Source organism: Aethalodelphis obliquidens, unplaced genomic scaffold (assembly GCF_003676395.1).
Source record: "Aethalodelphis obliquidens isolate GAN/ISIS:26980383/991018 unplaced genomic scaffold, ASM367639v1 scaffold7, whole genome shotgun sequence".
NCBI classification, from domain to species: Eukaryota; Metazoa; Chordata; class Mammalia; order Artiodactyla; family Delphinidae; genus Aethalodelphis; species Aethalodelphis obliquidens.
In genome coordinates this window covers 66,037,764-66,053,714 of record NW_020837951.1, presented here as the reverse complement: position 1 = coordinate 66,053,714, position 15,951 = coordinate 66,037,764, and the positions used below count along the sequence as shown (strand labels likewise).

General features: G+C 36.7%; 1 protein-coding gene across 9 annotated transcripts in view; it reads right to left on the bottom strand.

Annotated features, from left to right (window-relative positions):
• CNTLN (centlein) overlaps window positions 1-15,951 on the bottom strand; it is a 328,812-nt gene that overhangs the window by 89,361 nt on the left and 223,500 nt on the right. For all 9 annotated transcript variants that reach the window (XM_027105917.1, XM_027105925.1, XM_027105918.1 and 6 more), the window contains one exon: window positions 12,700-12,874. In XM_027105917.1, the coding sequence (XP_026961718.1) occupies window positions 12,700-12,874 (175 nt within the window). The remainder of the gene's footprint in view (window positions 1-12,699; window positions 12,875-15,951) is intronic.

Here is a 15,951-nt window from a genome sequence, read left to right as displayed (position 1 = left end):
CACTTTATATTCACACAAGCACTGCATAAGAGATCCAGTTTCTCTGCATCCTTGTTAGCACTTGGTATTGTCGCTATTTTTTATTTTAGGTGTTCTAACAGATGTGTATCTCATCAGGGTCTTAATCTGCATTTCCCTAATGGTTAATGATGTTGAATGTCTTTATGTGTGCGTACTTGCCATACATTTATTCTTTTCAGTGAAACGTCTGTTCATGTCTTTTGCCTGTTTTCTCCTTAGATTGATTTTCTACTGTTGAGCTTTAACAAAATCCTTATATATTCAAGATATCCGTCCTTTGTCAAATATATGATTTATAAATACTTCCTCCCAGTCTGTAGTATGTCTTTTTAATCCTCTTAATAGGGTCTTTCACAAAGCAAAAGTTCTTAATATTTCATGAAGTCAAAATTTGATGTTTTCTTTTAGGGATCATGCTTTTGATAACATGTCTAAAAATTCTTCAGCAAGTCTTAACTCCCAGAGATTTTCCTTATGGTTCCTTCTGAAAGTTTTATAATTTGTTTTACACTTATATCTGTGATCTATTTCCAGTTAATTTCTGCATAAGATGTGAGGTTTAGGTATAGGTTTATTGTTTTTTGCCTAGGGATCTCCAGTTGTTCCAGCACTATTTGTTGAAAAGACTATCCTTCCTCTATTGAACTGCTTTTGCACACTTTTCAAAAATCAGTTGTTTTTCATACATGTGGAGCCACTTCTAAGTTCTATATCCATCATGTAAGTATTAAACCTTTCTTCCCCTCTTGGTGGGTGTTTGGTGTCACCAGTCCTGACATCAAATTGAGTGGTGGGGAATGATGACATCCTCTGTGGGGCAGACACAAAATAGTTATCTTATTTTTTGGTTAATTTCCCATTTGGTTCTTTTCTATATATTCTATTTCATTGATGAGAATTTCTATTTCATTCTTGAGATGTTCTATTTTTTCATTTGTTTCAAACCTGTTTGTAAATGCTTGTTGAAGCATTTTTAATGACAGCTACTTTAAAGTGCTGTCATATAATCTGATTGTCTATGTCATCTTGCTGTTACCTTCTGTTGTTTCCTTTTTTTCATGCAAGTTGAGGTGTTCCTGGTTGCTAGGTATAATGAGTGATTTTCAGTTATATCCTGGACATTTTGGGTATTATGTTTCAAGACTCCACATCTTATTTAAATCTTTTGTTTTAGCAGGCTTCCTCTGATGCCACACTCATGGGGCAAGGAGGACCACCTCATTACCGCCAGTTGGGGATAGAAGTGCAGTCTCTGCTGACACCCTGGTTGAGGAGGGGCACCTCATTACTCTTGGTGTGGGTGAAAGTTCAGGCTCCCCACAGACCTCTGCTAATACCACCCTGGTTGGGAAATGGAGCAGGACTTTGTTTCTGCTCCTAACTTGGCCTCTCTTTACACAGTGCGGAGGGTGTGAGAGGCTTTATAGATATGCGAGGTAATGTAAGTCCGAATTTCTGCACTTCACCTCTGAAATCTAGAGGAACCCTGCTAGGAAACAAAAGGGGCATCTCTTTATTGCTGGATAGAGGCAGATGTCCAGCTCCCCATGTGGTCTCTAATGACATAAATTGAGGGAGTCATTACCATTGGCCCCTCACTGGGCCCTGTTAGAAGGAGGAGGGATGCCTTCTTATAGCCAGGTGAGAGTGAAAGTGTAGGTTCCCCACTAGGTCTTTACTGGTGGGGGTAGCTGTAGGGTTGTAATTTTTTCTGTGGTGTTCGGCTAGAGTAGTACAGTTATTGTGTAAAAGTTTTCTGTCTTACTGGGCTGTCCATTTCCTAGTCCTTTGACTAGAGAGAACAGGGTTTTACAGGGGGCTTTTTATCATCTAACCAATTGGCCTTTCCAAGTTGCAGGTTTCTTCAGCACCCAGGCCAGGATATGTCAGGCAAAATGAAAACCCAGAGAACTCACCAATCATGTTCTTCTTTCAGTGCTGAGATCCCTACCCAGTGTGTCTCCTCTCCACCTTTCAGAGTCTTCTCATAGTTTTATTATTAAATTTATATTTATACAGTCCCTATCAAAATCCCAAAGGATTGTTTGTGAGAAGCTGATTCTAAAGAGCCAAGGACCAAGAATACTGAAGAGACTCTTGAAAGAAAACAAGGTGGGAGACTTGCTCTATTATAAATCAGGAGTACTATACAATAATCTTAATGAGACAGTATGGTATAGATAAATATACTGATGGAACAGAAGAAAAAGTCTAGAGACATACCTGCATGTATATGCACGTGTGATTTACAGCAAAGTTGGTGCTGTTGAACAGTGGGGCAAAGTGTAAAACTTAATCCCTATCATTCATCACATGCAAAAATCAATGCCAGACAGACATAAAAATCAAAACAGTAAATCAGTTAAAATAGAAAAAGATAACAAGTAAGGTAGTATAAAATATATCTAAGTTGAAGTAGGTAAAAAATAATTACAGAGAACATAAAAAGTGTTATTCATACAGGAAAAAAATTGTTAAATTTGACCACAATAGAATTATGATGTTCTATTCCCCAAAAGATTCCAATAAAAAAGGTGAAAAGGCATAGCATGGAGTAGGGCAAGATATCTACAGTGTATATAATCAACATAAGGCTCATATGTAGCATATGTAAGAACTCCTACAGATGAATAAGAAAAAGACGGACAACTCATTTGTAAATGGCACAGAGTTGAGGAAGCAATTCACTGAAGACTTCCAAATGGTCAATAATTGTAAGAAAGTATTATTCAACACTTTATTAGTAATCACACAATGTAAACTAAACCCACAATGATATACCTCAACATACAAACAAAAGTGGCTGAGATAAGAAGGACTAACATAACAAATGTTGATGAGAAGCAGTAAAAACGTTTACAGCCTGTTGGTGGGTACAACACTTTGGAAAATAGCAGTATCACCGAAAATCGTAGAAACACATAGTCTATGGTGCAGTAATTCTATCCCCTAGGGATTTCATTACAGACACGTCCATACCAGTACAGTGGAAGACATTTACAAGAATATTCATTGCAACATTATTTGCAAGAAATCCAAACTGAAGCAACCCAAAATTCAGCAATAGAATGGATAAATAAATTGTGATATATTCGGACAATGAAATACTATATACAACAAAAAAAATGAATGAACTCCACATAACACTGAATAAAATAAGGCAAGAAACAAAAGAAGACATACCTTATAGATTCCATAAAGTTCAAAAGCAGGCAAAATTAACCATAATATTAGAAGAAATAAAATTATAAAGAAAAGAAGGGGAGTGATTAAAGGTAAGATAATGGTTACCTTTGGAGTGAGGGAGAAGTTCTACTATTTCCCAAACCCAACTGGTACAATTTGATCAACTGTTACTTTCTGACTGCCAACAATGTACACAGATCTACTCAAAGTAGTTTACACTAACACTCCCTTGTTTTATGAATAGAATTATGAGTTCCTTTTATTTATAAACTCATTAAGCAGCACAAAATCGACTACAAATAAACAAAATTCACAATAATATAATGTATAACAAAATAGTTTTCTGTAAAATCTATTTATCAACCAACCACTCAATCACAGGTACTTAGAATATAATTCTTCATCATGGTAGTAACTAAAATAAACTTTTGTCATCCTGGAACTTTTTCCTCTAAAGTTCTGGCCAGATCTCAAATAAATAAAATTAGGTTTTTAAAGAACCTTATATGTTACTTCAATGGTAATCTTTTTTTTTTTAAACAAAATAAAATTACCTTTTTTCATTTTTTCACTGATTTACGTTGAATAGATAAAACTTTTGATGACATGATGTATCAATGATAAGAATTATTGAATAAGTTGTTTTGGAACGTCAATATTTTAAGATTTAAAATATATTGGGGATGGGGGGTGCTTCAAGATGGTGGAGTAAGATGTGGAGGAGATCACCTTCCTCCCAACAAATACATCAGAAATACATCTACATGTGGAACAACTCCTACAGAACACCTACTGAAAACTGGCAGAAGACCTCAGGCTTCCAAAAAGGCAAGAAACTCCCCACGTACCTGGCCGTGAGACTGACAGGGTCTTGGTGCTCCGGCCGGGTGTCAGGCCTGAGCCTCTGATATGGGAGTGCCAAGTTCAGCACACTGGTCCACCAGAGACGTCCCGGCCCTGTGTAATATCAATCGGTGAGACCTCTCCCGGAGATCTCCATCTCAACGTTAAGACCCACCTCCTCTCAACGACCAGCAAGCTCCAGAGCTGGACACCCCATGCCAAGCAACTAGCAAGACAGGAACACAACACCACCCATTAGCAGAGAGGCTGCCTAAAATCATACTATGTTCACAGACACCCCAGAACACACCACCAGACCTGGACCAGCCCACCACAAAGACAAGATTCAGCTTCATCCACCAGACACAGGCACTAGTCCCCTCCACCAGGAAGCCTACACAACCCACTGAACCAACTTTAGCCACTGGGGACAGACACCAAAAACAACGAGAACTACGAACCTGCAGCCTGCAAAAGGGAGACCGCAAACGCAGTAAGATAAGCAAAATGAGCAGACAGAAAAACACATACCAGATGAAGGAGCAAGGTAAAAACCCACCAGACCTAACAAATGAAGAAGAAATAGGCACTCTACCTGAAAAAGAATTCAGAATCATGATAGTAAAGATGATCCAAAATCTTGGAAATAGAATAGAGAAAATGGAAGAAACATTTAACAAGGACCTAGAAGAACTAAAGAGGAAACAAGCAACAATGAACAACCCAATAAATGAAATTTAAAATACTCTAGAAGGGATCAATAGCAGAATAACTCAGGCAGAAGAACGGATAAGTGACCTGGAAGATAAAATAGTGGAAATAACTACTGCAGAGCAGAATAAAGAAAAAAGAATGAAAAGAACTGAGGACAGTCTCAGAGACCTCTAGGACAACATTAAATGCACCAACATTCGAATTACAGGGGTCCCAGAAGAAGAAGAGAAAAAGAAAGGGACTGAGAAAATATTTGAAGAGATTATAGTGGAAAACTTCCCTAATATGGGAAAGGAAATAGTTAATCAACTCCAGGAAGCACAGAGAGTCCCATAGAGGATAAATCCAAGCAGAAACACACCAAGACACCTATTAATCAAACTATCAAAAATTAAATACAAAGAAAACATTAAAAGCAGAAAGGGAAAAACAACAAATAACACACAAGGGCATCCCCATAAGGTTAACAGCTGATCTTTTAGCAGAAACTCTGCAAGCCACAAGGGACTGGCAGGACATATTTAAAGTGATGAAGGAGAAAAACCTAAAACCAAGATTACTCTACCCAGCATGGATCTCATTCATATTTGATGGAGAAATTAAAACCTTTACAGAAAAGCAAAAGCTGAGAGAGTTCAGCACCACCAAACCAGCTTTACAACAAATGCTAAAGGAACTTCTCTAGCCAAGAAACACAAGAGAAGGAAAAGACCTATAATAACAAACCCAAAACAATTAAGAAAATGGGAATAGGAACATACATATCGATAATTACCTTAAATGCAAATGGATTAAATGCTTCCACCAAAAGACACACACTGGCCTAATGGATACAAAAACAAGACCCATATATATGCTTTCTATAAGAGATCCAATTCAGACCCAGGGACACATACAGACTAAAAGTGAGGGCATGGAAAAAGGTATTCCATGCAAATGGAAATCAAAAGAAAGCTGGAGTAGCAATTCCCATATCAGACAAAATAGACTTTAAAATAAAGACTATTATAAGAGATAAAGAAGGACACTACATAATGATCAAGGGATCGATCCAAGAAGAAGATATAACAATTATAAATATTAATGCACCCAACATAGGAGCACCTGAATACATAAGGCAAATACTAAGAGCCATAAAAGGGGAAATCGACAGGAACACACTCATAGTAGGGGACTTTAACACCCCACTTTCACCAATGGACAGATCATCCAAAATGAAAATAAATAAGGAAACACAAGCTTTAAATGATACAATAAACAAGATGGACTTAATTGATATTTATAGGACATTCCATCCAAAAACAACAGAATACACATTTTTCTCAAGTGCTCATGGAACATTCTCCAGGATAGATCATATCTTTGGTCACAAATCAAGCCTTGGTAAATTTAAGAAAACTGAAATCGTATCAAGTATTTTTTCTGACCACAACACTATGAGACTACATATCAATTACAGGAAAAGATCTGTAAAAATTACAAACACATGGAGGCTAAACAATACACTACTTAATAACGAAGTGGTCACTAAAAAAATCAAAGAGGATATCTAAAAATACCTAGAAACAAATGACAATGGAGACACGACGACCCAAAACCTATGGGATGCAGGAAAAGCAGTTTTAAGAGGGAAGTTTATAGCAATACAATCCTACCTTATGAAGCAGGAAAAATCTCAAATAAACAACCTAAGCTTGCACATAAAGCAATTAGAGAAAGAAGAACAAAAAAACCCAAAGTTAGCAGAAGGAAAAAAATCATAAAGATCAGATCAGAAATAAATGAAAAAGAAATGAAGGAAATGATAGCTAAGATCAATAAAACTAAAAGCTGGTTCTTTGAGAACATAAGCAAAATTGATATACCATTAGCAAGACTCATCAAGAAAAAAAGGGAGAAGACTCAAATCAATAGAATTAGAAATGAAAAAGAAGTTACAGCTGACACTGCAGAAATACAAAGGATCATGAGAGATTACTACAAGCAACTATATGCCAATAAAATGGACAACCTGGAAGAAATGGACAAATTCATAGAAAAGCACAGCCTTCCGAGACTGAACCAGGAAGAAATAGAAAATATAAACAGACCAATCACAAGCAGTGAAATTGAAACTGGGATTAGAAATCTTCCAACAAACAAAAGCCCAGGACTAGATGGCTTCAGAGGCGAATTCTATCAAACATTTAGAGAAGAGCTAACACCTATCCTTCTCAAACTCTTCCAAAATATAGCAGAGGGAGGAACACTCCCAAACTCATTCTACGAGGCCACCATCACCCTGAAACCAAACCAGACAAAGAGCAGAAAAAAAGAAAACTACGGGCCAATATCACTGATGAACATAGATGCAAAAATCCTCAACAAAATACTGGCAAACAAAATCCAACAGCACATTAAAAGGATCATACACCATGATCAAGTGGGGTTTCTTCCAGGAATGCAAGGATTCTTCAGTATACGCAAATCAATCAATGTAATAAACCATATTAACCAATTGAAGGAGAAACCATCTCAATAGATGCAGAGAAAGCTTTCGACAAAATTCAACACCCATTTATGATAAAAACCCTGCAGAAAGTAGGCATAGAGGGAACTTTCCTCAACATAATAAAGGCCATATATGACAAACCCAGAGCCAATATTGTCCTCAATGGTGAAAAACTGAAACCATTTCCACTAAGATCTGGAACAAGACAAGGTTGCCCACTCTTTCCACTATTATTCAACGTAGTTTTGGAAGTTCTAGCCACAGCAATCAGAGAAGAAAAAGAAATAAAAGGAATCCAAATCGGAAAAGAAGAAGTAAAGCTGTCACTGTTTGCAGATGACATGATACTATACATAGAGAATCCTAACGATGCCACCAGAAAACTCCTAGAGCTAATCAATGCATTTGGTAAAGTAGCAGGATCCAAAATTAATGCACAGAAATCTCTGGCATTCCTACACACTAATGATGAAAAATCTGAAAGTGAAATCAAGAAAACACTCCCATTTACCATTGCAACAAAAAGAATAAAATATCTAGGAATATACCTACCTAAGGAGACAAAAGACCTGTATGCAGAAAATTATAAGACACTGATGAAAGAAATTAAAGATGATACAAATAGATGGAGAGACATATCATGTCCTTGAATTGGAAGAATCAACATTGTGAAAATGACTCTACTACCCAAAGTAATCTACAGATTCAATGCAATCCCTATCAAACTACCACTGGCATTTTTCACAGAACTAGAACAAAAAATTTCACAATTTGTATGGAAACACAAAAGACCCCGAATAGCCAAAGCAATCCTGAGAACGAAAAACGGAGCTGGAGGAATCAGGCTCCCTGACTTCAGACTATACTGCAAAGCTAAAGTAATCAAGACACTATGGTACTGGCACAAAAACAGAAATATAGATCAATGGAACAGGACAGAAAGCCCAGAGATAAACCCACGCACATATGGTCACCTTATCTTTTATAAAGGAGGTAAGAATATAAAATGGAGAAAAGACAGCCTCTTCAATAAGTGGTGCTGGGAAAACTGGACAGATACAAATAAAAGTATGAGATTAGAACACTCCCTAACACCATACACAAAAATAAGCTCAAAATGGATTAAAGACCTAAATGTAAGGCCAGAAACTATCAAACTCTTAGAGGAAAACATAGGCAGAACACTCTATGACATCAATCACAGCAAGATCCTTTTTGACCCACCTTCTAGAGAAATGGAAATAAAAACAAAAATAAACAAATGGGACCTAATGAAACTTCAAAGCTTTTGCACAGCAAAGGAAACCATAAACAAGACCAAAAGACAACCCTCACAATGGGAGAAAATATTTGCAAATGAAGCAACTGACAAAGGATTCATCTCCAAAATTTACAACCAGCTCATGCAGCTAAGTAACAAAAAAGCAAACAACCCTATCCAAAAATGGGCAGAAGACCTAAATAGACACTTCTCCAAAGACGATATACATATTGCCAACAAACACATGAAAGAATGCTCAACATCATTAATCATTAGAGAAATGCAAATCAAAACTACAATGAGATATCATCTCACACCGGTCAGAATGGCCATCATCAAAAAATCTAGAAACAATACATGCTGGAGAGGGTGTGGAGAAAAGGGAACCCTCTTGCACTGTTGATGGGAATGTAAATTGATACAGCCACTGTGGAGAACAGTATGGAGGTTCCTTAAAAAACTAAAAATAGAACTACCATATGACCCAGCAATCCTACTACTGGGCATATACCCTGAGAAAACCATAATTCAAAAAGAGTCATGTACCAATATGTTCATTGCAGCTCTATTTACAATACCCAGGACATGGAAGCAACCTAAGTATCCATTAACAGATGGATGGATAAAGAAGATGTGGCACATATACACAATGGAATATTACTGAGCCGTAAAAAGAAATGAAATTGAGTTATTTGTAGTGACGTGGATGGACCTAGATTCTGTCATACAGAGTGAAGTAAGTCAGAAAGAGAAAAACAAATACCGTATGCTAACACATATATATGGAATCTAAGGAAAAAAAAAAAGTCATGAGGAACCTAGGGGAAGACGGGAATAAAGGCACAGACCTACTAGAGAACGGACTTGAGGATATGGGGACGGGGAACGGTAAGCTGTGACAAAGTGAGAGAGTGGCATGGACATATATACACTACCAAATGTAAAATAGATAGCTAGTAAGAAGCAGCCGCATAGCACAGGGAGATCAGCTCTGTGGTTTGTGATGACCTAGAGGGGTGGGATAGGGAGGGTGGGAGGGAGGGAGACGCAAGAGGGAAGAGATATGGGATCATATGTATATGTATAAGTGATTCACTTTGTTATAAAGCAGAAACTAAGACACCATAAAGCATTATAAAATAGTATAAAGCAATTATAAAGCATAAAGGAGCATAAAGCAATTATACTCCAAAATAGATGTTAAAAAAAACCATGATAATCTCATTAGAAGTAGAAAAAGCCTTTGACAAAATTCTACATCCAATTATGATAAAAACTCTACAGAAAGTAGGCATAGAGTGAACTTACCTCAAGATAACAAAGGCTATATATGAAAAACCCACAGCAAACATCGTTCTCAATGGTGAAAAACTGAAACCATTTCCTCTACGATCAGGAACAAGACAAGGTTGCCCACTCTTTCCACTATTATTCAACATAGTTTTGGAACTTTCAGCCACAGCAACCAGAGAAGAAAAAGAAATAAAAGGAATCCAAATCAGAAAAGAAGAAGTAAAACTGTCACTGTTTGCTGATGACATGACACTATACATAGAAAATCCTAAAGATGCCACCAGAAAACTACTAGACCTAATCAATGAATTTGGGAAAGTAGCAGGATCCAAAATTAATGCACAGAAATCTTTTGCATTCCTATACACTAATGAAGAAAAATCTGAAAGTAAAATTAAGAACACACTCCCATTTACCACTGCAACAAAAAGAATAAAATATCTAGGAATAAACCTACCTAAGGAGACAAAAGACTGGTATGCAGAAAACTTTAAGACACTGATCAAAGAAATTAAAGACGATACAGATGGAGAGATATACCATGTTCTTGCATTGAAAGAATCAACATTGTGAAAATGACTATAAGACCCAAAGCAAGCTACAGCTTCAACGCAATCCCCATCAAACTACTCATAGCATTTTTCACAGAAAAAGAACAAAAAAAATTACAATTTGTATGGAAACACAGAAGACCCCGAATAGCCAAAGCAATCTTGAGAAAGAAAAACAAAGCTGGATGAATCAGGCTCCCTGACTTCAGACTATACTACAAAGCTACAGTAATCAAGACAATACGTTACTGGCATAAAAACAGAAATATAGGTCAATGGAACAGGATAGAAAGCCTAGAGATAAACCCATGCACATATGGTCACCTTATGTTTAATAACGGAGGCTAGAATATACAATGGAGAAAAGACAGCCTCTTCAATAAGTGGTGCTGGGAAAAATGGAGAGATACATGTAAAAGAATGAAATTAAAACACACCCTAACACCATACACAAAAATAAACTGAAAATGGATTAAAGAACTAAATGTAAGGCCAGAAACTATCAAACTCTTGGAGGAAAACATAGGCAGAACACTCTATGACATAAATCACAGCAAGATTCTTTTTGACCCACCTCCTAGAGAAATGGAAATGAAAACAAACAAATGGAACCTAATGAAGCTTAAAAGCTTTTGCACAGCAAAGGAAACCTTGAACAAGACGAAAAGACAACCCTCAGAATGGGAGAAAATATTTGCAAACGAAGCAACTAACAAAGGATTAATCTCCAAAATATACAAGCAGCTCATGCAGCTCAATATCAAGAAAACAAACAACCCTATCCAAAAATGGGCAGAAGACCTAAATAGACTTTTCTCCAAAGAATATATACAGATTGCCAACAAACACATAAAAGGATGGTCAATATCACTAATCATTAGAGAAATGCAAATTCAAACTACAATGAGGTATCACCTCACACCGGTCAGAATGGCCATCATCAAAAAGTCTAGAAACAATAAATGCTGGAGACGGTGTGGAGAAAAGGGAACCCTTCTGCACTGTTGCTGGGAATGTAAATTGATAAAGCCACTATGGAGAAACAGTATTGGAGGTTCCTTAAAAAACTAAAAATAGAACTACCATACGACCCCGCAATCCCACTACTGGGCATATACCCTGAGAAAACCATAATTCAAAAAGAGACATGTACCCCAATGTTCAGTGCAGCACTATTTACAATAGCGAGGACATGGAAGCAACCTAAGTGTCCATCGACAGATGAATGCATAAAGAAGATGTGGCATATATATATACAGTGGAATATTACTCAGCCAAAGAAATGAAATGAAATTGAGTTGTTTGTAGTGAGGTGGATGGACCCAGCGTCTGTCATACAGAGTGAAGTAAGTCAGAAAGAGAAAATCAAATACCGTATGGTAACACATATATATGGAGTCTCCAAAAAAAAAAAAAAGGTTCTGATGAACATAGGGGCAGGACAGGAATAAAGATGCAGACGTAGAGAATGGACTTGAGCACACGGGGAGGGGGAACTGTAAGATGGGATGAAGTGAGAGAGTTGCATTGACATATATACACTACCATATGTAAAACAGATAGCTAGTGGGAAGCAGTCGCGTAGCACAGGGAGATCAGCTCGGTGCTTTATGACCACATAGAGGTGTGGGATAGGGAGCGTGGGAGGGAGACGCAAGAGGGATAGCATATGGGAATATATATATACGTGTAGCTGATTAACTTCATTATACAGCAGAAACTAACACAACACTGTAAAGGAATTATACACCAATTAATATGTTAAAAAAAACATAAGCAGAATAAGCATCTCAATTGCAAACATGTAAATAAAACTTTAGAAAAAATAAAAATAAAGAAAATAAAAAAATAAAATATATTGGGGAATAAAATACATTAGGTTGAAATTTAAAAAAAATCTGAACAGCAAAATAAAAAAAATACGCTGGGGAATAAAATACATTACACAGAAATCAGAAATTTAAAAATTTAGTCAGACTAAATAATTTATTATCATGAAGGCTAATATAAAAACAGAAATTTCTTCTTTTCATATATTTTATATACCTGCAAACAGCAATGAGCTTATTATCACATTCATTTATTTTTGGCTGAAAGATAAATACCTTAAGATTTATATTCAGGAAAATTATATCTATTTCCATGTTCATCTATGCAAAAGATTATACTAAATTAGTACTTGAAAATTATTAAAAAGTGAGTATTTTCACTGTATATTCCAAAGAAAACAATTTTTTAAGGATTTAAATTAAATCACTGGCAACAAAAATTGATTTAAGTTATGAAGCATGAGATAACATTAAAAACATAGCTTATAATTAAGCAAAATTGTGATATACCTTTGGAGTCTTTCCATCTACATTTGGATGTATTTGTACTATTTCTTTGCCTTGCATTTGGCTGTCTTCTGTTTGGCTTTCTTTCTGGTCTCCTCTATCCTCTGTAGGACTTATTTTCTGGGATGTTTCTACAATAATTTTCCCCAAATTTTGTACGGTCTGTGCTTCAGAATCACTGATTTTGGGAAAAAGGGGGGATATAAAGCCCAAGAAGAAGAGTTGTTAAACGTACCTCTTTAAGTTCAAGACCAAATAATATTACAGCACAGTTTATATAGGTAGCTACAAGTTTAATTTGGGCATTTACTGATTCTCATTGTTAAGAGAGAAAATTACTCTAAATATATTGAGAGAAAATTGTTTAAATATATTTTACAAAATTATAAAATCTCATCAAGAAGTTACATTATCTAATATCACATGCTTGCAGCATCACTTCTATAGTATTTCTCCAAGTGTTAACTCAGGAAGCACATGTTTCAACGCTTGCAGGGTTGGAACACTCACTACTTTCTGACCCAGGGCAGAAAGCTTTAATATTTCTAAAAGAAAGTTTTCTCCTAGTCTGGAACGAAATCTGAATCTCTGAGCCTTTCATGAATTGATCTAGTTCCACCTCTTATGGGTATTCATCATTCAATATAATACTTGTTAAGCACCAACTATGTACCAGGCACTTTTCTGGGCACAAGGGTAAAGTGGTGAGTGAAAAAAAAAATAGATTAAACTCCCTGCCCTCAGGTAGCTTTCAGCCCAGTGGGGTGGGGAGACAGGTGACAAAGAAGAGGACTAAATTTTATATATGTATATATAAAACACAGTATGTTAATAGTTTGTATTAAAGAAAAAAAATAAAGGGAAGAAGATTAGAAGTGCTGGTGTTGATGCTGAGCAGAAATTTAAGTTCAATCCCTTTTCCACATGGACGATCTAACTATTTGGATATAGTTATATGATGCTTGCAACATCTCTAAGGAAAACATCCCTAGCTTGTTCAAGTACTCCTAACATGAATGCTTTTGAGATGCTTTCCCTTCCTGGTCCCTCTTGAAAAGTACACCAGCTTATTTTGATGGAGCATTATGTCCAGAATTCAATTTCATACTTCGAGTGTACAATGAGAAGTACTTAGTAGTACTCCTGGTAGATGTAGACTAAATTTGTATAAGCTTTTCCAGCATGCATATTGTACTGAGACTCTTACAGGATTTAACAAAATATACTTTTACATTCACTATTACAAAGTGCCATATCTTCCCATTGCATAGTTGAACAATTGACATTTTATAGCCAAGTAAAGGACCCTGTAGTCTTCTGGATAACTATATCTTCCCAGTCTATTGAGATCTTTGGGGATTTTGATTCTATCTTGTAAACTATTTTCCAGCCCTTTCAGTGTCACGTTATCCACAGATTTGATAAACATGTTTTACTGAAATTCTTTCTTCTTCTAGGTATTAACAACTCCTCCTGATTATTACCTATCAGTGAATGGGCATTGATAAAGATAATTCATATATCGGGACCCCACAAAATGCAGCCTGCCCCAGCAGCCCGGCCTGTGTCAGAAACTGGAACCTAAGTCAGCTGCACTAACGGGAAATGCATCACTGTCAAGGAAAGCTAACATATACCAATCAGAATCCTCCAATTCAGCTTTAGCTAGTTTGCGAACTTTAGCTAGCTACCTTACCCTAGAAAATAGGACCCGCTAGCTTTACAAGAAAATCCCTGACCTCCTAGCCAATCATGCCCTGTTTCTGCTTTGCCTCTTATAATGCTCTATAAAACTCCCTCCTGCCCCAAAACCCTTGAAAGAGTGCTCCACAGCTTGTTAGGCACTGGACTCCCCTTATCCATGCATGTTTTACCATGAATAGAGGTCTTCATGCTTGTTACTAAATCATATTATTTTTGTTCTTTGACATCATGCTCTTATAATATTATTCAACTATGGGAAATAAATATTCATAAGGTAATAATTATATAATATTCTATATACAAATAAATAAAGGGCCAAGTTCTATTTTCCTCAGTATCCAAGTAAATTTCTTATATTTCAGACTATGAAAAGTTAAAAGAAATAGAATGTCCTGAAGTCCTGAGGCTCCATTGTGGGATTTCTAATTGCTTGAGAATTCTTTGCAGCTGAGTGATTCCTGAGACCGTTCTGTCAGGCAGGAAATGTAACAATTAATCCTCACAGTGTAAAACTGAGTTTCACTGCTAATAACTTAAATGACAATCCTATGTTTTAAGAGATATAGTGTGATACATCCCCCAAAATACGTGACCTTCTGCACATGCACCAAGAAGATGAAATTGAACTGAGTGTATTCCTTAACTTTCACATATTTATTCAGACATACATACACCAGTAAATATGTACCACTATATTATGAAGAGTGTGGTAGTACCAACTGGCTGAGATATAATTAGTAGATGAAACCAGAATTTCCTGGAAGACAAAGATAAACACTTAGTGGGTTTTGTTTTTGTTTTTTTTTTTGCAGTACGCGGGCCTCTCACTGTTGTGACCTCTCCTGTTGCAGAGCACAGCCTCCGGACACGCAGGCTCAGCGGCCATGGCTCACGGGCCTAGCCGCTCCCCGGCATGTGGGACCTTCCCGGACCAGGACACGAACCCGTGTCCCCTGCATCGGCAGGCAGACTCCCAACCACTGCACCACCAGGGAAGCCCTTAGTGGGTTTTAAGCTAAGTAGGATTTTATCTCTAACTGCTTTTGAGAACAGGGAAGAAAACCTTGGAAAGCAGATTTGGTCTTTCTTCCTTACTTTCGTAAATTTGTTTTTGAGTTTCTCACCTGTCTAAAGACCAGAGGCATGACCACTGATCGTTTAAAACAGTGGTTCGCAAACTTGTCTGCATATTGGAATCAGCTGGAGAGCCTCAAAACATACTGAAGCTTGTATCTCACTCCAGAAGTTATGATTTAATTGTTCTGGGATGTGGCCTGAGCTTTGGAATTTTTATGAGATCCCCAGGTGATTCTAATATGCAAACAAGTTTGAGAATTGCATTTTAAAATGTTTCAGATCTATGTCTAAGAAAACTATCCAGAAACATCCCAAATCTAAAACAGATCATGACTGCAGATTTAAAAAAAAAAAAAAAAACTTGGGAAAATAAAAGGAAATATGCGCCATCATAAACCAAGACAGAACTATGGAAAATTGTTCCATGTGTCTGTTAACAATTCTGGCCACATTAAACTTCCGTATTATCTAGGT